Source organism: Balaenoptera ricei, chromosome 9 (assembly GCF_028023285.1).
Source record: "Balaenoptera ricei isolate mBalRic1 chromosome 9, mBalRic1.hap2, whole genome shotgun sequence".
Classification (NCBI taxonomy): Eukaryota; Metazoa; Chordata; class Mammalia; order Artiodactyla; family Balaenopteridae; genus Balaenoptera; species Balaenoptera ricei.
In genome coordinates, this window is record NC_082647.1 from 30,147,280 (window position 1) to 30,175,112 (window position 27,833).

The 27,833-nt window shown below is 39.9% G+C and overlaps 1 protein-coding gene across 6 annotated transcripts in view; it reads left to right on the forward strand.

The window, feature by feature from the left end:
• The first annotated feature begins 202 nt into the window (after positions 1 to 202).
• The window catches only part of TSPAN12 (tetraspanin 12), a 67,350-nt gene continuing 39,719 nt past the window's right edge, over positions 203 to 27,833 (forward strand). The window contains exons 1-5 of one of the 6 annotated variants that reach the window (XM_059933523.1): positions 259 to 281; positions 532 to 700; positions 1,674 to 1,809; positions 15,237 to 15,319; positions 16,740 to 16,875. In XM_059933523.1, coding sequence (XP_059789506.1) covers positions 1,744 to 1,809; positions 15,237 to 15,319; positions 16,740 to 16,875 — 285 coding nt within the window. In that variant the 5' untranslated portion in view covers positions 259 to 281; positions 532 to 700; positions 1,674 to 1,743. The other 5 variants (XM_059933522.1, XM_059933525.1, XM_059933524.1 and 2 more) reach the window with 5 other exon arrangements.

Here is a 27,833-nt window from a genome sequence, read left to right on the forward strand (position 1 = left end):
GGCAACAAAGCAATAAGAAGGAGCACAGGGCACCATGTTAGTGACAAATCGCAGGAGGTGGTTCTAGAAAGGTTGTGAAAACTAGTTTCTCATTGCAGGAATCGGGTTGGGCCACTCCTTCACCCCCCTTCTCAAACACAAATATTTTCATATAATAAAAGCCTGTTCCCTATGGTTATAACGCAGCCTCCCCTCCTCCGACACCACCATTTTTAAGGGGCTTGCTGCGCGGACTTTTCCAAAGTCCCAAGGTTTTTTTTCTCCCTCTGGCCCTTGCAGAGGTGAGGCGTCCCTTCGGGGGCTCACGCCGCGTGAGGGGACCAGAAACACCCACTAGGATCCAACCCGGGCAGCCGGCGGCCCGAGCATGCGCTGAGAGTTCGTGCAGCTGGCCCTGGCTGCCGCCGCTGCCTCGTCCGGACTTGGCGAGGACTTGGGAGGGACAGCGGCGCTGGGAGGTGGCTTAGCAGAGACTTTCCAGCAACTGCTGCCCAGGACTTTTTTTTTTTTTTTTTTTCCCCTTTTTCCCAGGAGGCGGCGACGGCGGCGGCGGGGGGAGAGGAAGACAAGGAAGCTTCTCCAGTTTGAGTCAATGCAGCCCTGCGGCTTTCCAGGAGGAGCGTCGCTGCCCCGATGAGCCCCCGCAGTGCGTCCCCGCCTGTCCCCCGGAGGGATCGGGGCGCGGAGCCCAGCGCCGACGGTGAGTGGCCGCGCGTCTCTCGTCCTTCCTGCCCGCTGTCCCGCCAGCCCTCCGGCGGCGGCTGCCCCCGGCGCTGTGTGCTAAACTACTTAAGAGTGCTGGCTTCGGGACTCCCCGCCGCCGGCGCTTCCCCGCGCGCCCTGCCGGGGGCGCGCGCCCGGGTGGCGGGGCGGCTGACCGCGCTCGGCTTTGTGCTCCTCGGGCGGCTGGGAGAGCCGGGTCGCGGCCGGGGCCGCGGCCGGGGGAGGGGGACGTGAATGACTAACCCGGCGTCTGCACAGCTGCACCGGCCCTAATTCCCGTGCGCCCCTCCCCGCTCCCCGCCCCCCGCCCCCGGCTAATCCATCATTCCGGGGCCCAAACATCATTTCTCGTGTTCTCCCGGAGAAACCCTAGTCGCCGGGCGGAATCCCAGCTCAGCGCTGCGCCCCCTCCAGTGCCCCGCGTTCACACCCGAGCTGCAGGATGGCGAAGGGGGTGCGGAGGTGGGGGGCCCAGGAGCTGTCCCAGTGAGAGGGACACTCTCACCTTCGGTGTCGCCGGCGGCGTCTGTGACATCTCCGGGGGTGGGGGTGGGGGGGCGGGAGTGTGGTTTCCAACCTTCGGGACAGTTCCGAGCAGAGCTCTCCCCGAGGAGGGGCGTGGACTGACGGAGGTTTTAAAGAGCGTCTCATCAGAATTCAGAGGACACCGCCGCGTGTCCCCTGAGAACCCGAGTTTGCTGCGCGCCTTCATTCATCCGGGGAGACAATCTTTTCTCTTCCCAGCAGGTGTTATCTGAAGCCTGTTTGGAACTTTGGGGAGTTTAGGTTACTATTATAACTTTAACAAATGATTTTCGATGAAGCGATGTCTCGAATGAACTAGGCTTTAGACCAGACCTGCACCCAACTGAGGGCTGGCAGAGGAGGGATGGGCTGGGGGTGAGGAGCGCGGTGGTGAGAAGTCCCCTGTTATCCCCCGCCCTCTGCAGATCGCTGCTGTTTTGCCCGTGGGGGTAGGATGTGGTGAAAGGATGGGGCTTCTCCCTCCCGGGGCTCACAATGGCCAGAGAAGATTCTGTGAAGTGTTTGCGCTGCCTGCTCTACGCGCTCAATCTGCTCTTTTGGGTAAGTCAAGCAGTCCACTGCACCAACAGGTGGGGACGGCTGGACTCGGTTTCCTAGAGCCACCACATAACGCGCCAAAGGGCATGGCTAAGCATTAATTAATTACATGGGATCACACCCTCTATTTTTCAGAGAAGTAAATTTTGACCTTAAAATGCCTTTGATCTAGCTCAAGTTCCATTTGTAGTTAGGAAAAAGAAATCCACCGCTGGATACTAGTGGCAGTAAAATTAGACTTGAAGTTAATCTGGGGATATAAATAAATGCACGTGCTTGTGCTTGTAGATAAGAAAATTTTGACATACTACTTAGGGAACTGCTTGTTTTCAGGAATTTCAGATAACTGTGCAAACCATAAATTGTTTCCTTACGTCATCCTATAAAATCTGGTGGGGGCAGAAGTCTTACTATGTTTTTGTAGGAATTCATACCCAGATATCCTATCAAAAGACTAAGTAGATTTTTCTGGGAGATTCCATATAGTCTGAAAAGGTGGTTTCCGTGTAACTATTTCTAAGTTGGCAAAGCTTTAAGGAATTTTGTGTATGCTTTTGGAAAATCCCATAACCATTTAAGGAAATAAAATACATAAAATTTAACAAGCTCATGGAAATCTTTATGCCCTAGGAGTTAGTGACTTTTTATGCATTGCACCCAGGCATAAATTTTCATTAAGTGTTATTAATAATCACATTGTTATTTACAAAACTCTTATGGAAACTGTAAAAATTTAAACGTTGAATGTTGCTTCAGGAAGCTGTCCTGCTTAAGCAGTTAATTTTTTTTTTTTTCCAAATTTGTGTTCTATTAATAATTTATATTCAAAATGTTCTGTTAGAATTTTTAATGAGTAATTTATTTATTTGGCTGACTGGCTGGCATTTACCAGCTTTTTTTTTTGTAGGGTTATGACATGTGGTCTCTAGAGAATGACATTTTGGTTGAACTACTCCTTATAGATGGCTCCATTTTAAGGTGACAAATTAAGCCTCAGTTCAGGAAGTAATCTGAAAGATATCTAAACTGGCAACTTTTTTTCTCAACATGAAACTTAAAGCATTGAGCTGTTATATTCACCACTTGGAAATATAAAATACCTAACTGATCTTATTGCAGTTTTTAATTCTAAAAATGTACAAATTAAATGTACATTTAATTTAAATATACAAACTTAATTTAATTAAGGTCATTAAATTACCTGCTTAGCTATAAGGTATTAAGATTTTGAACTTTGTTTCTTTAAAATGTGTGATAATTGTCACTTCTGTTTATTAGTTTTTCACTTTTCTACTTTATTGTGTTTAATTACAGAATCATCACATTTTTATAACTAAAAGGGGATTTAAGATGATCTGGTCGAACTTCCTTACTTTGGGAATGAGAAAACTAAGTGTAGGTTAGCGACTGGAAGCCAAAGCTCAGATGGCCCAATGGTGACAGTGCCGGGAGCAGACCTCAGCTTTCTCGCCCCTAGACAGTGCCTTTACGTGGACGATTACTTTGTTCGAACCTTGGAATTACTAGGACTTTTTTTGTGCAACATAGAATAATGTTTAGGAAATTTTCTCAATAATTTGTATTATGTGTGTGTGTGTGTGTGTGGAGGGGAACCCAAATCACTTAACAAAAATATTACTCTTCTGAGTCACGACATTTGCTTAAAAATGCCTATTCCTTAAACTCCTCCAGGGCTCTTTGTGTCCCCAAAGAATGTAAAATGTTATTTCTTTGTTGTTATCCTGTACTTCAACATTCTCACTTTCTGTGTGTTCTGATTTATTAAAATTGCTTCCCGCTTTCTCCAGCCCTCCTCTTCTCCAAATATCATCTCCCCATCAACAAAATAATCCGAGTTTACTGCCTACTCTGCATCCTTCTGTATTTTTCTATATTTCATACAAAGATGTATTTACTCATACCTGTCCCCGTATACCCATTCATGTACATTCATATAGACATTCATGATATTTTTTGTTAGGTTGTTTTGCTCATTTGGTTAGAGTCGCAGGAGTGGGATTGCTATGTCAGAGGATATGTAATGATGACAACAAAATAGCTGACATTTCTGTAGTTCTTACTATGTCTGCCTGGCACATTTAGTGTCTCAGTTTCCTAGTCTGCAAAATAGGAATGGTAGTTCCTATTTCTTAGAGATTTTTAGAGTTTTTGGGGGATTAGAGTCTATATATGTGAGGTGCTTGAACAGTGGCACTTAATAAGCGCTATCTATGTCGTAGCAGTAGCAATAGTAGCTGTAGTACCCGCAGTCGTTACCACTACTACAATAATGATGCTCACTAAGAGTTTACTGTAATAAGTAGATTACCAGGAGATGGATTGATGAGTCAAAGGAATCCTTGTAGTAGTAATAGTAGTAACGGTTACTGTTGTGATTAATACTGCTACTATTGCTACCGCTTCTCCATTCCTTTGACCCAGTAATCCTGTCCTGGGAATCTATCCCCTAGAAATAGAAGCACAAATATACCTCATTATATGTACATCATATACATATAATGTTGCTGCCATCTCATTGGTGTTATGAAACTTTAAAATTTTTACCAATCTGAAAGGTTTAAAGTGTTATTTCACTGTTACTTTATTCTTTACCTCCCCCACTATCAGTCAGCTTGAGCATCACTTTATATAAACAAATTTTTATATGTTTTTTCGGTAGAATTTTTCTCTAGAATTTTATATAATCTTTTTTTTATTCTTCTGTTCTTTTAAAGCGCCTGCCTTTCTTGTCTTGATTAAGGTTTCTTTTTCTTTGAGATTATTTTATACAATTAAAATATCTGTCAGGAGTCTTTTGGAATTGTATGAAATGTATATGCTAACTTTGGGGACATTGGTGTTATTCTTTCAATGTTAAAGCAATGTTTGCAGATCCTGTGTTTCCTTACTTGTGCCTCATACATTCCTGGGCATCCTTACACTACTCTCTCATCTAATTCTCATAACAGCCCTGGAAAATGGTGGGTGGTGGTAAAGAGAAGTTACTCAGTGAAGCTCATTAACTTGTTAGTAAGTAGCAGAACAGGGATTCAAAGTCCAGTTTTTTTTTCTCTAAGTGCGGCAGAAGTTGTACTATTGGAAACGGTGATGAATTTATTTGCAGAAATAAACATCTTCAGTAGGAAGGGATTAGCTGTGCACCTGCTCATTCCAAGTCCCCTAGAGCAGTGCTTCTCAAACCTCCACGTGCATACAGATCACTTGGGCATCTTGTTAAAATGCAAATTCTGATTCAGTATGTCTGGGGCTGGGCCTGAGAGTCTGCATTTCTCAAAAGCCCCTCTGTGACACTGTTGCTGCTGGTCTGAGTGCCCCATCTGGAGGAGCAAGGCTTTAGTTCTGGCTTTTAGTTCTCATTGGAATTAGAAGGAGAACAAACCAGTGTGGCGTGAACCTGAGCTCATCCTGAGTATGGAGAGGGCGATTGTACCGGCCTCTAGTTTTGCGGGATTGAGATACCTGCCCTCATTACCTCCAGGATCAAAAGCTGTATCGTTTTACTCTTCTCCTAGCATCTGAAATAGACTTTTTGTTATCTATTTCTACTATACTGGTACCCTCTCCCATTCTCTACCCAACAAAGCTTTTAGGGAAAGAAAAATAAATCTTATTTGGAAAAACACTGAGGACCTATATAATTTTGTTTTTCTGTTCTGGGAGTTGAATATCAAACAGTAAATTTTTTTTTTTTTTCAGTAAAAACGTGTATCTTGCATATTTAATTTTTTTAAGTGGGAGGTATAGACCTGTCTAAGAGGAAACAATCCACAGAATATTCAAGATCACAGATGCACTGCATTCTTTCATTGCTGTGGATCCGGTCACCTTGATTTGCCACCTGTTGAGGTGGCTCTTTCACTTGTAAAGAAGCATGATCCCGGTTCAGCTCTACTGGGGCTGGCAGACAGATACCGGACCTTCGAGGTTTGTCATGAGTTTTATGGATCTGTAATGGGAAAAGGCACATGAGACACAGTGTACGTGAGTAAACTGCCCTGAGAGCCCTTTGGAGACCATGATTCACATTCTGGCCACGATAGAGCAAGGAAATAGGTTATCAAATGTATCACACTTTTACTTTTTAAATGCCATAGTATTTCATAAATGAAAGCTTTCCTCCATTTTAAAGACAACTTCTGTGGCTTTATGATGTGAGTGTTTGCCATTCTTAGATGATAATTTTCTGCTGTTGGAAAAATGGATACATATGGTTCTTTTTGGAAATTCCTGAAATTGGTGAGCACTTAACATTCATCACGTTTGTTTATTATTTTCTAAAAGTATAATATCCCACCTGTAGTTTTAAACTCTCTTTTCTCACCAGCAGATAAGAGCCATTGTCTTTCACTTACCATTACCAAAGAGTAGCAAGAGAGAGGAACTACCCTCGACAAAATATGAAAAGAAGCTTATAAAAGAAAGCCTAAAAAGCAGACAGGAAATCTGGTTCACACTTTTGGGATATATGCAAGCTAGATGAAGAAAACAGAAGACTCAATGTTCTGTTTCTTTTTCTCCGGTTTTCTGTAGTGAACCTTAGGTGTCTGACCCATGCAGACCCTAAAGAGATTCTTGGCAAGTGGGTATTTGCATTCACACAGCATTTATATAGTCATGTTAAAATACTACTTTTTAAATTGATGCTCTCCCCACCCCCAACTTTGTACTATGAAAGGCATTCCAGTTTACTTTAACTCTTCCTAAGGAATAAAGGAGAGCCCTCCGAGAAATGTTAGTGCTTTTTAAAAATAAACATTAAAGAAGCTTTAGTCTCAGGGGCGAAGCTAATACACTTTTTTTTTTATGCAGTTGGCTCAGCTGAGCAAAGACAGGCCACTGCATGCTTCTTAAGGAAGCATTTCGAGGAGAAGAAGGGTGTGGATGCTTCCTTGGGGCCCAGCCCTGCTGCCAACTGCACTCACAGGCCCCCTCAGGCATCGCCCCCACTCAGAACAGTCACAGGCTGGGCCATTGGGCTGCACAGAAACTATGGTGTAGAATGAAGCCTTGCACCCTTCTTCTGCCTGCATTGCCTATAGGGTGACCAGATCATTTATTGTGGAAATCAGGACCATTTTGAGACTGAAGTTATAAGGGGTTGTCTCTATGAATAATGATGACAGGACAACAGAGGCTTAAAGTGGAACCATCCTGGTCAGAGCAGGATGGATGGTCACCCTGTTTGCAGGGCAACATGATCTATAAAAACTATTAGTCAGCACAGCTCCAAGTTGCTATTGATTTATTCATCCCTAATTAGTAGATGTTCATGCTTAAATGATACCCACGAGGAATCTTCGGAACTTGTTTCAGCCATCATTTGCAGTGCCCGTGCTTTCAGGCAAATAGTTTGATCTGTTTGCTTTTTTCTGCTGCTCCCAGCTCCCCCCACCCCCAGCCCCCCAGAAGGGAAGCTGGTTGAGGCATGAACTGATTAAAAGGTGCATGGGAGCAGGCTTGGGAACTGAGACAGACATGTTCCTGGGAAGTACTTGCCTTGGGCTGCCAGCCTCCAAATTATCAAAAATTGACTTACCTTTACATTTTAATAAATAACAATTGGAATCCTTTTGTTTTTAAGAAAAAAAGGGAATTTTAAAAGCATCTAGTTCAATTTTTGCATTTTCATCATGAGCGAAAAGAGTTTCTAAAAGTTTGAATTACTCGTCCAAGTTCTCTGTAGAGACAGAAATGTAACTACGTTCCTGGTCTCTCTTCCACATTCTGCTCTTTGCTAACAGATTTGACATAAAAAGAAAAGTTTAGGCGGCTGGCTTTAGACATCAGCCAATTCTGTCAGCCTTGAGCAGAAATGATTAGTGTTACTGTCACCTTATATAAGACTATATATTATATATGCCAGACAGTTGAAGGAGGTAAATGTCTATTTTTTGACTGCAACCTTACTTCCTGGAGACTATAGGTATACATTTCATAATAAATTCTGATATAGGAAACGACTTGATTCTTGTTATTTTTTTATATGATTAAATTCAAGCAAAACCAGAATATATCTGCAACACAGCAAATTTCATTTTTATAAATATTTGTTGAGAGCTAGCATTTTCTAAATGTTTTTGCAAGACAGAAGGTGGCAGAGGTCCTGCCAAGTAGTATATTAAATATATTTCTCTAAAGTAATCTTTGTGTTATTTTCTAAATATTTCCTTGAACTACAGATAATATTTTGCAATATTGGAGAAGATGTAAGGAGCTATAAACCTAGTTACATGTGATAACTACAATGTTCTAATAATTTAATCATCATGAATGACAGTTGAAGAATTATTTTATTTTAATTTGGAAAGTTAGTAGACAATACCATTATTAGTAAGGAGTCCTGAATTGGTTGCATAATTTGTCCTTCTAGATTTAATAACATCAGGATTAGTTACTGAAGTGACCTTGTCTCATTTTAGCTTAGTTTCTTGCTATAGCATGCACTGTATTTGTTGTTACTGTTATTATTTTCTCAACAGTAAGTAAAATCACTCTTTGAGAATTGAACTGTTCTCAGCCATTTAATGCGGCTGGAAATAAGGTCATAATAAAAAGCAGTGTATTTTCAGAATTGCTTGTTTACTGTGAGATAAAGCTTTGTGTTGATATTATTTATTTCTACTGATGTTCTATGCACAGCTACAATGCTTCGGGGACTACAGTGAAAAAAACAGCAGGGCTAAGTAGACTGCAACATTTGTAGTTTAAAGGACTTTTGAGAACACTTAAGCCAGCTTCTGACCTGATATATAAATTTTTCATCATGTAATTCAGCAAGCATCTCTCTACTGGAAAACTTCCAGTGATAGAAAGCTCAGTTCCACTTAAAGCATCTCCTAATTTTGCTAAAGTTCTCCAATAGTTAGCTTATCTGGCAAGTTGAAATCATCTTTCTTTAATTATTTTCTCACTCATTCATCTAATATGTATCAGGTCTTACTACTGGGTCTGGTACTCTACTGTGAGATGGGGCTAGAGGCAGTGGTCTGTGTCCTCTAGTGGAGTGAGATGGGTGGGTAAAAATAGGAGACGGTAGATAACTGCTCTGTGAAGTCTAGACAAGAGCGTTGACTCTGGGTAAGGAGGGAGCTGGGAGGAAAACTTTACATTCTAGCTGATGTTTGAGCTGGTCTTTAAGGATAAGGTTGCTCTGCTCATGATATGGAAAGGCTGGGGCAGGATTGCATTCCAGGCAGAGGGAACTGCATGGGCAAAGACATAGGTTTGGGAGGTCTGCGTGGTGCATATCAGAGAAGCACAAGCAGAACTTTTGTCATCCAAGGACAGAATGTGTGTGGGAAGGAGTTGGCAGGAAATAAGTTGAAGAGATAGGTCAAAGGGTGACTGAAGAGGGCCTGTGTGTCCTGCTGTAGAGTTTAAACTTATTCTCTAAGAGAGAGTTGGGGGAAGTGGAAGTGAGAGATGGGGAGGAGCCACAAGGGGCAGCTATTAGAGCTTTATAAGCAGAAGAGCTTGATCTGTGTTTTATAAAGCTAACTGAAGGGTGAATTTGAGGTGGAATCTGTGAGCTGGAGAGTTCTATTATAAGGTGATTATAATTGCCTGGCAAGAAACTGAGGGCTTGAAGTAGCCAGTGTGGCAGGAAAGGGGGAGGAATTTATCAGGTGTGTTTCAGGAACAATCCGTTGGACTTGAAAGCAATTAGATGTAGGACTGAGGAAGAGGGAGAGGTTCAGGCTGCTTGCCAAGGTGCCAGTGGATGTGACTGAAGCATTGATTATACCATTTACCGAGACAGGAAAACCAGTGGGAGGGACACACAGGTTTCGAGAAGAATGAAAATGAGTTCAGTTTTAGAGATGTCAAAAATAAGAATGGCTATGGAAGTCCAATAGATAGTTCTATCCAGAGCGGCCTTTCCCGTCCATTTGTTAGACCTTCAAATATCCGAAGATTACATTTATGAACTGATTTAAGAGTTGTCTCCTAAACTGAGAAAGATTAAGAGAAAGGCCTGAGGTCAAAAGAAGAGGTAATATGTATAAGATAGTAATAGGGAATATGTGTAAGAATCCTACTCTTTTTTCATCCTGTGAATCCTCTATGAAGTTGGACTTGCTATTATAACATTTTATGTGGGAGGAAACTGAAGCTTAGGAAAGATTAAATGACACACCCGAAGTCATATAGATGAAAAGGAGCAGAGCTGGAATTCAAATTCAAACCAAGGCTTTTTGATTCAATGGCTTCTTATGGTCATTGTGGTCAAGACCGTATGCCTTACAATGATCTCTAAGACCGTGTGTTCTGGCCCCTGCCTGGCTTTCCATTCTTGCCCCCTGCCGGTTTCCCTTCCTTGCACATATCATGCTGCCTTCCACCCTGGGACCTTTGCTGTTCTTTCTGACTGGAATGTTCTTTTCAACCTCCCTTTCCCTAATGAACTTGATAATTATCTTTCAGATCTTAGCTGTCTGGAGAAGTCCCCTTGACCCCATGGAATAGGTCAGTCACCCCAAAAGGATTTTTTTAAAATATTTATTTATTTATTTTAATTAATTTATTTATTTGGCCGAGCTGGGTCTTAGTTGCAGCACTCGGGATCTTCATTGCATGTGTGAGATCTTCGTTGTGGCATGCGGGATCTTTTAGTTGCATCATGAGGGATCTAGTTCCCTGACCAGGGATAGAACCTGGGCCTCCCGCATTGGGAGCATGGAGTCTTAGCCACTGGAACACCAGGGAAGTCCCCCAAAAGAAGTTCTTACAGCAACTTGTATTATTCCTTCCCAGTACTTATTACACTTTGCAGTTACACATTTGTGTCTCTGATGAGTTGACTAACACTTGACTAACACGTGATCTCTTCACTTAGTAAATTTCATCATAGACTTGAGCTGGTGCCTGTTATTGCCGATCAGTATGTATCTCTAGCACATTGCGCAGTACCTGACAAAGAGCAGCTGATCAATACATATTTTTTGAAAGAAAGAATAACTTCAGAACCCATGCTCTTAACTGCTCTACAGTACTAGAAATGTTTTGGAATATGCCGTTTTAAAAAATGGCATTTTTATTATGAATGGAAGTACTGTGTATATAATGACAACCACTGATACTATATTATGCAAAATGAAGAATCTGATAATTTGTTGATAGCTGTCTTAGAGCTATGATATTGAAAACTGGCTAAACAGCCTGTGAGAAATTAAAGGATGGAGAAGTCAAGATCAGTTCTTATTTTGAAGAATGATAAAGAGAGGGGAGAATTATTTATAACTGCAAAAGAATTAAGGTAATTAAATAAAATAGCACATTAGTAGACTTTCCTGTTCCCCTGAAACATATAAGGTATTTGAAGACCCACATATAGCCAAGTAGAGGGAGACCATTTAGCCTCAGATTTAATCAAGCAACCCATGGTCCCCTGCTAGCCCTGTGTGTTGTAATAGGTACTGTGATTATTGAGGTTTGGTAAGATCAACAGATCAGGAGACAACTGCCATTGAAAAGATAGTCTGTTACACTCACAGATCCCAAGAGATAGAGTACAGGTCTCCTCATGGTGGGGTCCATCGCGAGGCAGGGAGAGAGGGAGACTGAGCAAGTGCTTTCACTGGGGCTTCTTCAAGGAGGAACTGGCAAGGCAGGATAAGTAGGTTTTGGCTAGTTTGAAGAATTTCAGCAGCCTCTGTTCCTAGTTGTCTGGCATCTGGACCTTGCGGTGATTTGGGCAGGTGTAGAGTGGCCTGGAATGAGAGAGCTCAGTAAAGGGGTGGTTGGGAGTGTGGGCTCCGGATTGGTTGGTTTGTATTTGAAAATGAAAACTGTGGGCCCTGAAGAAGGACTTCTCGCAAGGGCGGGTGGAAGGTGGCCAAGGCAAGGTGACTCAGGCATATTGTCAGTTTGTCCAGACCAAGATGTGTCCAGCATAAGCATGTAGAACAGATGTGAAAGCATCAAGTTTACAGAAGCTAGAAACATGTTTAGTACACTGTGGCTGATCCACTGGGTAACTTTTATGAGGTTTACAATCTGTTCTTCATTCCCAACAGGAATGAGGATAGTAATAAGTGGCCTAATTCTCCTCTGAACTGTGATCCCAGGGTTCTTAACCTGTTTTAAGCCATTGAGCCCTGAGCCCTCGTTCAGCAAAGAAAGTAGTTCAGACGTTCAGACTGAGCCTGACCCCTACAGAGGGCCTCCCCCTGCAACCCCTCCCCTCCCTTGTTTTAAGGAACCCTGCATACGGTGCAGGTGCATCTCCTCGCTGTTTGGGGAATATAACGCTCGTTTCTAAACTTGGAAGGCAGTTAGTGACTAACCCTGAAGCTTCAAAGATGAAGGCCTGGATTTGAATCCAGCTCTGCCATTTAGAATCTGCAAGACCTTGAACAGGTTACTTCACTTTTCCGTGCTTCATGTCACTTTTTACAGTCTGTCATTGTCTGGTTTGCATATTTATTCCTTGTGTTCGGTAAGAAGCTCCACAAAGGCTGAGATCTTGCTTCTTTTGTGCATTGTTGGGTCTGTGACTCTAGCACAGACAGTACAAGGCAGATGGCTGGTGCTGAGTAAATACAGTAGTTCCCCTTATCCTCGGTTTCACTTTCTGTAGTTTCAGTTACCCACGGTCAACAGCGTTCCAAAAATATAAAATGGAAAATTCCAGAAATCAACAATTTGTAAGTTTTATATTGTGTGCAGTTCTGAGAAGCGTGATGAAATCTCCCACTGTCAGGCCCAGGATGTGAATCATCCCTTTGTCCACTGTATCCAAGGTGTAGATGCTACCCGCCCATTATTATAGAAAAAAACATTAGTATGTATAGGGTTTGGTACTCTCTAAGGTTTCAGGCATCCAGTGGGGTTCTTGGAAAATATCCCCCTCGGATAAGGGGGGGATCTACTGTATTTGCAACTGGATGAAGGATATGTGAATTCACTAGCTGCTTTTCCAGGCAGGTGGCCATGCTTCCCTGTACAAGAGGTCACAGAGCTCCACATGTTCTGCTGACCTAGGAGCCCTTATCCAGAAAGCATGTTTACAGCCACTCCTTGAGTCAATAAAGACTCATTCCTATCCTGTATGTTCATTATTTCAGCATTTACAGAAAACCTGTAACATAATGGTAATCAATGCTCATTAAGATGCCAGAAATTCTTAAAAATCAAATTAAGCTGAAATTCATTATACTGCACTTAAGAAGATAAGTATAAGGCACATTTGAGAAAAATTTCCATCAAAATAGGAAAGATCTTCAGAACTTAGGGTTAACCTTCTGCTTTTAGAAAAGCCTCCCAGGAAGACTCATTTTGAATGTGTTCTAGATAGTTGCTGTTTAAAAAAAAATTTTTTTTTTTTAAGTTATGGACAATTAAAAACATACAGAAGTAGAAAGCACAGTATAATTAATCCCCAGTTACCAACACAGCCTCCACTTCTCACTTAACCCCCATGCATCGTGATTGTTTATTAAACCATTCAGCATGTATCTGTAAAAGGTAAGGATTCTTAAAAAAAAGTAATAACTATTGTCATATCTAAAATAATAAACAATAATTTATTTTATGATGTCAATATTTTTTATTTTATTTATTTTTTTATACAGAAAGTTCTTATTAGTTATCTATTTTATACGTATTAGTGTATATATGTCAATCCCAATCTCCCAATTCATTCCACCACCCCCTCCCCCCCGCTTTCCCCCTTGGTGTCCATATGTTTGTTCTCAACATCTGTGTCTCTATTTCTGCCTTGCAGACCGGTTCATCTGTACCATTTTTCTAGATTCCACGTATATGCGTTAATATACAATATTTGTTTTCCTCTTTCTGACTTACTTCACTCTGTATGACAGTCTCTAGGTCCATCCACGTCTCTACAAATGACCCAACTTTGTTCCTTTTTATGGCTGAGTAATATTCCATTGTATATATGTACCACATCTTCTTTATCCATTTGTCTGTCAGTGGGCATTTAGGCTACTTCCATGACCTGGCTATTGTAAATATTTTCAAATATTTTCAAATATCCAATATCACCAGTCTTCTCATAAATGGCTCTTTGTGGTTGGTTCATTTAAATCAGCATCCAAACCAAGGTCCTGACATTGCCTTGGACAATCTCTTAAATCTCTTTTAATTTATAACAGTTTCTCCTTCCTTCTTTTTTTTTCCACCTGCCAGCTTTTTAAATTGAAGAAACCAGATCATTTGTTCTGTAAAATTTCTTATATTCTTGATTTTGTTGATTGCATCCTGATGGTGACATTTAACAAGTTTAAATCTGTTCCTTGTATTTCCTATAAACTGATAGAGCTGGAGGCTTGATTAGATTCAGGTTTGACTTTTTGGTTAAATTAACCTCAAAGGTATCTCTGAGTACTTCTGATTGCATCATATTGGGGACATTATTATATCCAGTTGCCTCTTTTTATGATACTAAGATTGATCAGGGCATCTGGTGTTTTACGTCAACCTGATCTCTCCATTCTAAAAGTCCCCATCAGCCTTTCACTTAATGCGGTAGTTCTCAGCCCTTACTACCCATTAGAATATCTGTGGAGCCTTTACCCACTTTTGATGCCCAGGCCCCACTTCCAAAAATTGGTTCAGGGTGGATCTGGGCTCAGTAATTTTTTTAAGAGTCCTGGTTGATTCTGATGTACAGACAGGACTGAGAGCCACTGACTTGATAATTTTGGCAGTCGTTGAGTATCTTTGCCAAGAGAGCCATTATTTCAGAAAAGATTAGCAAATAGTGACATTCTGTCATGCTTTCTGTACTTATTAGCAGACATTCTTCCATTAAAAACTTTCATTAAGTCTTTGGTTCTTTTCTTTAGTTTGTATAAGAAAGATTGGCTAAATATTGGATTCTTATCAGTTTTCTGAATAATGAATTGAATATCCAACATCCTCCAAAGCTGGTTAATGAGTTTTGTTTAACTATTATTGTGAATTCATAGATTTTAGCATATTGGATGTTTTAAACCGTTGTCTTTATTATTATTATTATGACTATTATTTTCATGCTCAAATTGTTTAACTTTAGCCAACGGAAGTCCTTTGAAGTTAGCTCCTGTGACGTTTTGGACAGCGTCAGTAGTATTTGATTGCTCCCTTGCTTTTACATATGCCGTGTTTTAGGCTCATGTTGTACATTGGATAATTTAGTTGTTCTGTACAATTCCTGTCCTGAACTACTGTATCTAATAGTTCCGCTATCTGTATACTGTTTAGTGACATTCTATTTAGTAGCTATGACATGATTACAAAACAGAATGGCAGATATTTATAGTAATAGTAAATTTCAACAGGTGGTAAATGGTAATTAGGAAAAAACGTAATGATTATGTAAATACAATCCTTAATTTTTTATTGTGAGTCCTGCAGAGCATGGTGCATAAATCCTTCGTCACCAGTTTGTATTTTTTTCCCCCCAGTTGATGTCCATCAGCGTGTTGGCAGTTTCCGCTTGGATGAGGGACTACCTAAATAATGTTCTGACTTTAACTGCAGAAACAAGGTAGGCTTTATAATTAATGATTGATTTCTTTCATCAGGGTTTCCTCAGACACTAGTTTCTAAGTAACTGCCCTAGGCTGTTTAGATGGTAGTGCTCATCCACGATCGTTTGGAAAGTTTTTCCTGCCCATGGCAACACTTGCACTTTCCAGCATTCTCATTAAGGTGTGCCACTGGTTCTAGAGGACACTTGTGGTTATGGTAATACCGCTCGGCTGTCCTTCTGACAGTGTGCCAGCCGTGTCATATTTGTGTATAAAGGACGACACAGCTACTTTTCCTTAAGAAAATGATCGCCAACTTCTTCTTGCCTTCATATTCCTGAGCTAATGAAAACCAAACCCCAAATGTCATTTTCTTACCCAGTTTCAAGGATTGACTCACTAACATCTCAAGGGGCAAATTACTTAACTTCTCTGAGCCTCAGTTTCTTCATCTCTGAATGGGGATTGTATTATATACCACTCTGAATTTTCCTAAGGATTAACTGAGATATATTTCTATAAAGTCCTTAACACGATGGAGCTTAGTAAGCACTTTGTAACAGTCGTTTTTTGTTATCTTAATTATTACTCTTACTGTTATGGCTCTAGTTAATAATTTTTTCATAGTCTTAGCAGAAAGCATCTTCCTCCCTTCCTTTTAATTCAGACCAATTTCCCTTCCATACCAGTGTTTCGCATCTTTGGGAAAGGTCATTTGTTGGGGAGAAAGTGCGCACTGCATGTGGAGTCCCAGACCAGAGAAGAGTAGGGAGAGTCTTCTCCGTTAAGAAATGGTGAAAAGGGTTTCCCTGGTGGCGCGGTGGTTAAGAATCCGCCTGCCAGGGCAGGGGCACGGGTTCGAGCCCTGGTGCAGGAAGATCCCACATGCCACAGAGCAACTAAGCCTGTGTGCCGCAACTACTGAAGCCCGCACGCCTAGAGCCCGTGCTCCGCAACAAGAGAAGCCACCAAAATGAGAAGCCCGTGCACCGCAACGAAGAGTAGTCCCTGCTCGCCGCAACTAGAGAAAGCCCGTGTGCAACAACAAAGACCCAATGCAGCCAAAAATAAATAAATAAATAAATTTATAAACAAAAAAAGAAATAGTGAAAAGTCTCATGTGGTTTCCTCAGGTTAAGGCTTCAGAGCTAATATAAGATCGACTTTTTACTGACGACCCCTATCTTATATTTTAAAAGAGCTGAGGTAGGAAGGCTACCACTTGTATAAAAAACTAAACCAAACAAGACAAAAAAATAAAACAAGCAAGAAAATTGGTGATTGTTCAGTGATTTTGAAGATAGAAATCCAGTCATCAGCTTTGAGGCGTGATGATTTAAAGGATTATTAACACAAGTCAGTTGTGTCTTGTACTATGTCTTGGGTGCATTTTGGTTATATTTTATTTATAATATGACATTATCGTTCTTCTTTCAGGGTAGAGGAGGCTGTCATCTTGACTTATTTTCCTGTGGTTCATCCGGTCATGATTGCTGTTTGCTGTTTCCTGATCATCGTGGGGATGTTAGGATACTGTGGAACAGTAAAAAGAAATCTCTTACTTCTTGCATGGGTACGGTGTTTATATCTTCTCTTTATTGTGGTTAAAAAGACCAACCAGTAATGTATTATTGGTTCATCAGTGCACAAGATTACATGCTTAGGGAACTGTGATAGCAGTTTCCTAATCTGTGGTCATTGTTCAACATCCTGTGAGAAGGGAAGTGTTCTTTCCATGAGAGACGATTTCAGTACAAGTATTTGCTGTACTCAGAAGATGAGGTGCGGAAATATGTACAGTATTTAATTATTTCACTCAGGCCATGTGTTGACATTTTCATTTGAAAGTACAAATTTTTTCTAGTGTCATGGACCTTATTACCACTCCAACAGGCCCCTCGGGACTAGAACTGAGATGTCATAATGGAACTCTGTTTCTTTCTCTCTTTTCTTGTTTTAAGCAAACCCTCCACTTAAACCCATGTGGAAATTCAGGTGGTGAGGTAGCAAACAGACATCATAATCCCGGCACTGCCTTTACCTAGGTTAGTGGATATGAGTCTCAGTTTCTATAGTTTTAGTGTTTTGTTTTTTAAAAATTCTGGAACAGTTGGACTAAATTACTTCTTAAATTCCCTTCAGCACTCAAACTCTATGATTCCAAAATCTACGATTATGCATTTAATTCAAAAATGAGCAAACCCTCTTTTAACATTAAAAACTTGAGTCAATTAAAAATACAGTTTACATATAGATTTTTGAAACTCACTGAGTGTATAAAATATTATATGTTAGTGGCACCAGGGGCTTGAGGCTGCTAACATGTAATTGCAGACATATCAGATTCCTAAAAAGTAATTCATTGAGTATATTCCTTTCTTCGCAGTAGTTCTCAATGGTATCTGTGCACTCATTTCTTGTAGGGAACTTAAAAAAAAGGTTTTTTTATGGTGTGCTGATAAGCAGGATATCTGAGCAGAAAAAAAAGCCCTGATTTGTAGCATTTGAAGATTTCTGCGATGTAAATACTCCCAGCATGGTCGATTTCAGGCTACCAACTTGCTATTACTGAATGCAGAGCTGGGGAGAGATGAGCACAGATTGGCTCTCAGGAGCCAGCTCCTGCACACCAGGGCTTGACTAGCTGCCGTCCCAAGCCCATTAAAACAGACTCTTAGTGTGAAGCTGAGCTAAAGCTTTGCATTTCACAGGAGCAACCTGTGTTAATGTATTACTTGGCTTCGTAGAGGATAACTCTTCAGGTCCATGATTGGAAAACAGAAAATGCTGCAGAAAATAAAACACTCTCAGAGAAAGGGGACATGCCCATTGCCTTACTTCTGTTCACTTTGGTATACAATGCTTTTGACTGTATTTTATTTATAATATGTCATTAATTTTCTTCTCTCAGGGGAGAGGAGGTGGAAGGGTTTGGAACCTTATGTTGCAATTCAAGAAATTTGGACTATAATTTAAACAAACTAAGGGACTTACTTTATATGAAACTTACAGTGTAAAGGATGGATACGGTATTGAAACTCAAAAAACAAAAAAATCTCAGAATCCTTTTTTAAAACCACAATCTTACAATGATGTCCTATGTATACAACCAATTTAAATATGGCTGCTGTTCCTCTTCCTCCTCCCAACTGGTATGATTCTGGATGGTCCCTGGACTGTGGAGGTGGGGTGGGGTAGGATAGCGTATTTCATGGAACTTCAAAGACTTTTAGGAACATATTTTGAAAACCATTTACGCATCCCAGTAGATTGCTTGAATGCAAGTAAAACAATTTGACAAATAATGAGGTAATTTGGGCTCTCCTTGGGGCAGGATGAGTCATAGAGACTTGTGCATGGGAGCTAGTTTGTGATGTTGGAAAGAACCTTATGATGCAAAGGTGACATGGAGAACTGAGGTTCTAAGGGCCAGAAACTTGTTCATTCATTCATTCTTCAAACATTTATGGAGAATATAGGCACTATTAGCCTTTGCCATCAGACCAGTGTATACACAGTGGATAGACAGACAATTTCACTACTGTCTGACAAAACCTCTAATGAGATTTACTCTGAGTATTGAGGCTAGAGAAGAGCTCCAAGCTCAGTCCCAAGGGGTCAGCCTCTCCTCTAGGAGGACGACTGGCATAGATTGATACTGCTTTATCCCATCCCCGCCCCTTTTGTTGGATGTACTCTTTTCCAAAGCAGCTTTTGGTGAATCGCTGTTCCATGTGTCCCTGGCTGCCATCAGCTCTTGGTTGTTCCTTCCCGTTGACTGTCTGTGGCAGTTTGTTCCCCATTCCCATCGGGCTGCCTGTCTCCTCCTAGTAAGTTCCTAGATGTTAACTCTGTCTAAACCCAGCACAGCCTTTCCTTTGCTTGAAGAATGATCTGTGGTCTCAGCTCCCAATTACCTGTTGCTCGTAACTGATCTGCATCTGATCTGCTTCTCAGGCAGTTTTTTCTCTGCCTTTCTTTCCATAGCCTCCTTCTCTAAACAGTTGTCAAATCCTGTAGGTTCTAGTTCTACAATCTTGGGATCCCATCCCTTCGTTTCTTATTTGGAATACCCAGGTTCAGGCTCTCCTGACTTTTTTTTTTTTTTCCTTAATTTATTTTATTTATTTTTAAATTTTTGGCTACGTTGAGTCTTCGTTGCTGCGCACAGGCTTTCTCTAGTTGCCGTGAGCGGGGGCTACTCTTCATTTCAGTGCGCAAGGTTCTCATCGCGGTGGCTTCTCTTGTTGCGGAGCAGGGGCTCTAGGTGCGCGGGCTTCACCAGTTATGGCTCGCGGGCTCTAGAGCGCAGGCTCAGTAGTTGTTACGCACGGGCTTAGTTGCTCTGCGGCATGTGGGATCTTCCTGGACCAGGGATTGAACCCGTGCCCCCGGCACTGGCAGGCGGATTCTTAACCACTGCGCCACCAGGGAGGTCCCTCTCCTGACTTCTTGCTGAAACAGTGCAGAGCCCCCTAACTAAACTTCCTGCCTCTGTTGTCTCCTAATTTACCCCAAGCCAGTGCGGCAGGTTAATACAATGCAACAGTGGTCACATTACTCCTCTGTTCCGAAACGTTGAAAGACTTCTGGTTGGGTAATGAAGTGTTTAGAGATACTTCAATCTTGCATCAAGCTCTTCTGCAATCAAACCTTCATTTGCCATTTTTAGCTTTCTTACCTACTTCATTTTCTGACTGTTCTTTCCTGCTCTTATTCCTGCTGTCCCTTAGCTGGGAATTTCTTCTTAATGCTTTTGTTTCAGTACTACCAGCCCATTACAGTTTGCCTGAAATACTACCTCCTGAAATAGTAATAATGACAAAGATGATGATGATAATCAAAGTAGTTAACATTTCTCATGTGTTTACAAACTGTAACGCTTTCAGACTCGTAGAGGTTTAAATGAAATTTTTATATGAAGAGCTTTACATTAATTAATCAATTTCGAGATAGATACTATTATTATTCCCATAATATAGATGAGGAAATGAAGCACAGATCGGCTCAGTGATTTGCATGTTTGCGTAGCTAGTAAACGGAGTATATGGGATTCAGATCATCACAGTCTAGTTCGAACAACATGTTTGCAACAACTTCACTATTTTACTCTGTAATTGCTGCCTTTTCTTAAATGCTTAAGTATCTTAGTATTATTTAATTATTAATACTTAGTATATCTTAAGGATTAGGTATCTCACATTGTATAAAACATTTTCCCTATGATCTTTCATTTTAAACTCAACAACAATCATCTAAGATAGATGATTACAAATGAGGTTCAGAGAGGTTCAGTAATATGTCCAAGGTCACTCAGCACTAGCAGGTAAAGCTTTGATTCAGACCTCTGTGTTTCTGACTGCCAAGCCCATTCTCATTGGGCCTTTGCCGATGTCTCCAACAGACATGTCTCAACTTTTGAAGTCCAGTGCATTTCTCCTATTATAAATTTCCCTTATTTTTATAACCAGCCCAAACTGCCAGACTACAAACAACTTGATAATATGAACCATTCATCTTGCCTATTGCTTTAATAACTTTTTATGAAATCGAGTAATAGACAGGAGATTAGAACAGTGTGAGTAGAAGTGGCCAGCACATCAGATAGGGAGGATGGTGTCTGGAAGGCAGTGAAGAGGGTGAGATTTTAAGGGAGGAGCCTGGCTCTTACATGGGTTTTGACAACAGTGGCCTGTTAAAGGGGTGAGCACTAAGGCAGGCTACGACAGGATGTTAGGTCTTCGGCAAATATTTGCAATGCAACTCACATGATTTCTTCCTTTGTGTCCTTTAGCTTTTTATCCTAATTTTTTTTTTTTTTTTTTTAATTAGGAGGTTCCTTAATTTTGGATGTAAATGTTTAAATAAGCCCAATGCATTCAATCCAACTGGTCCATTTCCTTGTACTCAAAATTGCGCTTCACTTTTAAGACCTGTAAACCAGATTAGAGAAGAAAGCTTTTTTTTTTTTTTTTTTTTTAAAGACCACCAGTATCTCTGAGAGCTGCCACAACTCTTGAATGATTACTAAGAAAAGGTCTGGCAACTGGGCTGTGGTGCTGTTTAAGCAGAAGTCAAAATGCCATTATTCATCAGACTGATCAAGAAAAAGTGAGAGAGGCTCAAAACAGATCTTTATAACCCACCTGCCTTCCCACGCTCACCCTTCCAGAAAAACAACTGCAGGCTAAGAGACCACCTGTAGGAAAACATTTCTGGTGAATCTTGGTCATGAAGTTGACCCTTTTATTGAATTATAGATGCAGATTGTTAAAACACCCTAATTTAAGTTTCCTAAATAAACTACAGGACATCCAATTAAACTTGGCTTTCAGATAGACGACAAATAATATTTTCGTATAAGTATGTCCCATGCAATATTTAGGATATACATTTACTAAAACACTATTTTTTATCTGAAACTCAGATTTAAATGAGCATCTTGTATTTTTTATTTGCTGAATTTCTCAACCCTACTCTAACCAGATTTATTCTTAATAAATATGAAACTGTCACAGAACAGAAACTTTTATATACATATAGGAGGATATTACAAGTAATTAAATTCTAATTATATTGGGAAAACAAGCCAAAATGAATAGGAAGATAAGCTTGAATGTGCCATGACTTTCAAAGTAATTTCGGTAACAGAAATTCCTTTTCTCTTTACAAGAGAAATTGAAGCTAAATGGAAATTGGTTTCAAGCTTTAGATGCGTACTTCCCAAGGCTTTTAGCTGTAGACTAAATGAAATTCATTTGTTATTGCAATTCTACCTTGCTATTAACAGAGGCATTAGGAAAGCAGTGCCAGCTCAGGGGGAATGTAAACAGATTGAACAGACATGTTTACAATATCGACAACAGCTGAATGTCACCGTCAGGAGATCGTCATTTGTCAGAGTGTGATGCTAATATATGCTCAGCTGCCAGCAAACCACAACTTGTCAGGCACTGGTCAGAAATTAAGTTGCCTGTGCCTTACATGTTTAAGATCAGTACCTTGTATTTAAAAGGGAAGGTTTTTTTTTTTTTCACTTTTATTATCCCAGAGAATTTGCACATAGCTAGTGATTGTGTGGAAGCACTTTTAAAGCTTTCTTAAAATATCCAGTGGTTGAACCAGATTTGAACTGATTCTCTTAAGAGAAATCAAGTACCTTTTTAATGGCCATGGAGAAATTAACCATCCTCAGTTTTCTGTTGTTTAAAATCATAATGCAAAACGGGAATATCTTTAAATAGCAGTTAATTTTCTACTGACTCTGTTTAAGTCTTTCTTTTAAGTAGTTATACATTTAATAATTATACAACTACTTATAACCCATTAAGTTAAAATTAAATTATTAAGTTAAATATCTTTATTATTTGCTATTTATAGTTTTGGTTGCTAGCCTAGCACCTTTATTTCTAAATCAAAGTCCATCATATCATTGATTGCATGTTCATCTGCCCAGAGTTTCACTCTGTTTTCTCAGAAAATACTTACAGCAACTTTATATGGTTAGACTTATTTTACACCTGAGGGGAAGTAGGACGCCTGAAGATACACACCTGCTAGCTGCTTTCATTAGCATTCAGATTCAATTTATGCTCCAAGTCTATACGTGTTTCATTCCACCACCCAATGACTGGAATACATTTAATTAATTACTGGCACTATTTCTGTAAAACTTAAATATGCTTCATCTGTAATCCAAGGTATTCAGTAGTCATTCAACTTTTAAAAATATAGTCTTTTAATGTCCTTATTAAGGAAGGAACTCTAAAAATTCGACCATCGTTCTCCCTTATCCTGTCCAAGAATCAAACAACTTCTCTTTCCCTTTCTGCCCTCTTTCCTTCCCCTCTCTTTCCTTTTTCCCTCTGTAAACATATACTGAGTACTCAGTCTGTGATAGACGTGAGATACAAAGATGAAATGGGAGACTGCAAAGAAAATATCACAGCACGATACAGTATTAAGGTTATAAATAAATTAGTGTGGGAACCTGGAACAAGGAGCGGTTGGAGATTTCTGGTAGGTTTTGCAGGAGAGTCTTTATTGGAGCTGGATGTTGAAAATGTGTAAGAGTTTTCTGGTGGAGGAGGGAAGCCACGTGAAGAGTATGTGCAAAGATACAGAAGAGTGAAAGAACATGGCAAGTTTAGGCAAAACTTAGAAGTTCCATGTAGCTATGGTGCCAGTGAAAAGCGCATGAAGTAAGCCAACCATAAAGGTCTTTGTAGGAGAGTCTGATGTTATCCCTTGGACTATACAGAGTCAATGGGTGTTTCCAGCGTTTAATGAAATGATAACATTAAGGGCTGGAGGCATTGGGAAGGCTGGTTAGTGGTTATACCCTAGTCTTTGGAAGCCATGCACAGGGTCTGGACTAAGACTTTGGGGACTGAGTGGAAGGCAGCTGAATTCAGCAGACTTTGCTGAGATAGAATTTTTGCACATGATAGTAATGTTTGTATTACTTGACATGAGGAAACGGGGTATTATTCAATATTTATGCGTTTTTCATCTAATAGAAACATATCCCTTCAATATATGCGTTTTATTTTGACATGTTAACTAGAATTCTTTTAGAGCTATAGCTTTAAAATTTAGTTGTTAAACTCACAAAAATTACAAGCAGAGGAAACTGAAGATGATGTAGGCGTTTCTGCAGCTGGAGGTTCAGCTTGCACATCTCGGTTTTGTATGCACACAAAGCCCAGGACAGAGCTCCATTAACCTTTCTGTTTCTTAAGTGATGTTGGTTTGACTGTCTCTAATTATACCCCGGAAAAGCACATAAGCAGATGTCTCTGAAAGGAAATGTCATGATATTCATGCCCTTAGTGGTGGGTCTTTATGACAGGATCTTGAGTGTTCTTTGGACTTTTTGCTTACTTTAAGGTTTGAAGTATGAATGGCTCAAGGTTTTGTATTTCTGACTTTGGTATAATTTAGGTATACTCTGTCCTGGTAAGCATTTTAAGCTTTGTTATATATTGTTTCTTATTATATACATTTGAGATAGCTTTGGTTAAATATAAACCATATAAATCTATACCCACTGATTTGATGAATATACCTAGTCTGTGCAGAGTTCAGTGACAGATATTTCTCTGGCAGCACGTGCTCTGAAAGGGTGATTCTGCTGTGGGTGCTGGTTACAGGTTCAGCAAATGCTACCTTGAGTTTAATTCAGCAATTGTGTAGAGTTTTTGCTTTCACATCTGGGTCCAGCATCTATTGACTTCCTTTGGCCTAGGTAAAACAGTAGCTATTCATTCAAAATCATATCAGTGTCTAGATGACTCAGGAAACAGAGTTAAGTCAATAGACAAGCAAATGACACATGTAAAAGATGAGAGAATTAAGTCGTTTAAGCTATAATGAGGAAAGTAGCTTTCAGAAAACCTGTATGGAAAAATGATGTTGAATATATATCTGATGAATTTGATGACTAAATAATAGCTTATGAATTAAAGGCTTTTTTCATGAAATTTCATAAATTAAAAAACCCTACTTTTTCAGAATTGTGATCCATATATTTCCCCCTTTATTCATAGAAGGGATTTTTTTTTTTTTTTTTTTTTTTTGGCCTCGCTGCGTGGCACGTGGGATCTTAGTTCCCTGACCAGGGATCGAACCCGTGCCCCCTGCAGTGGAAGCGTGGAGTCTTAACCACTGGACCAACAGGGAAGTCCCCATTTCCCCCTTTATTCAGATAAAGGGTTATTACAGGCTCCAATTATATGCTTAGATTAAAATGAATCTTCTCAGCTCACATGACAGAAACACTCATTTAAATTTTATTTAAAATGTATAAACACTGTAGTTGTATCACTTAGTATTCCTCTTAAGCACTACATTTGAATTATTCGGAAATAAGTGATTATCCCTGAACTTTCTTTAGATTACCATTATTTTAGTTTTAAAACTCTAAAATTTGGAAACTACAAGTTTCCACAATATGGTTACAACTATGAAGACATTTTAGAAACATCTTTAAGAAAGTTGGAATTTTATTAGATGATACGTGCCAATGTAAGAATTGTTGCTAGTTAAGTAAAAATATGAATCTTTTCAGTGCCTCTTCTAGGAAACAAGCATTTAAAATATTATAAATTTTCAGATTCTGTGCAGGGTTTACACAGCCGAGTTGAAGACACGGACTGATAACTTTTAACAAGACTTGGAGAAGTTTGCCTTTTGTGATTAAAATATTTTAATTCTAAAAGTTCTCTTTTGTGTTATTAAAGTACTTTAAAAGAACTGGAAGGAACAATAGATAGCCTTGTTCTACCAAGAGCATTTAATAAAGGGACATGAGGAATCATTTGAACTGAGATCTGAGGGGGAGGGCAGAATTTGGGTGGCTGGTGAATGGACAGAGGTGGGAGAAGGGCCTTTGCAGGGGAAGCAAGGGACTTTGAGGAATTGAAAGGCTAGTGGAGGGAGCAGTTGTGATAAGACTCAGAAGCTCATGGAGTGCTTGGCAAAGGGCATGTGTAGGTCATTGGATAGATGTGTGTCAGGCTTGCAAGGCTGAGACTTGGCTGTGTGACCTAGGGCCAAATTATGGAGCTGTCTTGAATATATCTTGTGCACATACTCTGCAGTGTGAAGTTTTGGGAGCTGCAGAGTGATGTGATATGCTCTTTTGCTACATAACCCAGGAAGCAGTGTCTGTTCTTGCTTTCTTCTGGGCCTTTTTCTCATTTACCTGGGAGAAGATAGCTACCTGGTCTTGCCACTCTGGGCTAAGGGGGCTTCACATTTAGAGAACCCTTCTTAATGATGGAAGAGAGAATGGAAGACGTATTTTTTTCTAACAATGTGCCTTTACTGATGAAGGAATAAAGGTTTTCAGGTGGGGCAGTCTAGCTAATGCTTTAGAGTTTTTTCCCCAGATGCACATTGTAAACAAAATTTTATTAATCTGGATGTGTTTAATTCAGGTTTAATAGCAAAATTATAGTTAGTAAGCTAAAGTAGGCACCAGGAAACTGGGTGTGGGGCTGGGATGCCCTTAGGGAGACCAGCCAGCCAAGGGCTCTTGTGGAATGGTTAGAACAGTAGTTCTTTGGAATGCTGCCACAATTTCCCAGACTCAGGGGAAAAAAAGTTCCATAAACAATTGACTAGTAGCAGAGGATTGTTGTAGAACTGCTTAACTTGTTTGAGAACAAACTTTTTAAGCATGTTAGAAGCACTTACCTACAGATAATGGATATGCTTCTTTCAAATCATCATTAATCTGTTTATAAAAGCAGGTCTTTAAGGATCTCTACTTTTCAATATTCTTATAGCTAAAATATTTGTTGTAACAAACATGCATTTCTTTAAAATTGATCTGTAATTCATGCTATTTAATTCAAATTGTTCCTTCTACCAATTAGACTGAATTACTGATGTTTGGGCAACTTTGGTGACAATTTAGTGATTTTATCATTATTCACATATGGTTTTCTTTCCCTGAACATTAAGCATGACTGTAGATCGGCTTGTGTTCTTCTACTTAATTGTTTTAAAAAAGAAAATACATATTTTTGGTTCAGGAAGAAAGTGCTTTTGCTTGAATAGATTTATCAAGAAGAAAAAAAAAAGAATAAACCTCTTCACTTATAATAAATATTTATATTCGTGGATTTATAAAATTTAATGGAAACATATCCCTTTAATACTCTTTTAACAAATAGGTTTGAGGTTTTTCTGGAGAATGTACAAAGGTAAGTTAAAATGTATATCTTGTCTGAAAATAAAGGTAAAACAAAAGAAAGTGATTTAGAAGATACTTTCACAAATATAGTTATAGAATGATTCAAAAGTTATTGCAGATATTGAAGTATGAATTCCCTTTCTACCTAATAAAATCCTTTAAAATTTCCAATTTCCTAACCTGTTGTCTTGTAAATGATGTTGTCCTAAAGACACTGGTGGTAATGAACTCACGCTCCTCTTGTGTTTGTGAGGTATCTGGCCACGTTTGCATCTGAGAGGCATGAGTTGGATCAGAATTGAGTCTGGTGTTCTTTGACTGTGTTGCTTAGGATACTTCCTCTGTACTTTCCTGCCGAGGTTCTGGTGATGGGGACTCCTGTCTTGCATTCTGAGGAATAGCCCAGTAATACATAGAGACAACCTCTTCCGAGACCAGAAACACCCTGTAAATCTTTTGCAATGGGGCCGAGCATGCAGACTTTAGCTGACCTGGCTTACAAAGCAACAGAAGCTATATACATGGTGACCTGTCTAGCGTGTCCAGTTGCTTTATTGCCTCACCCTTAATGTGTTACCTATCACGATATACATCACTGACCCCGAGAACCCGTAGCCCCTGGCTAAGTCCCTCCGATTTTGGCATAATACATTTCTCTGTCTCAGAGTTTGAACAGCGTGTGAAGCAAATGCTTATTAACCTGAACTTCACCAACATCTTTGATAGAGAAACTAGCTCAGCAAATTACCAGTGTAAATAAAATGGAAAAGGGGAGTAAATTAAGATACATTATTACAAAGATTCTTCTATGTATTTATTCAAAGGTAAGC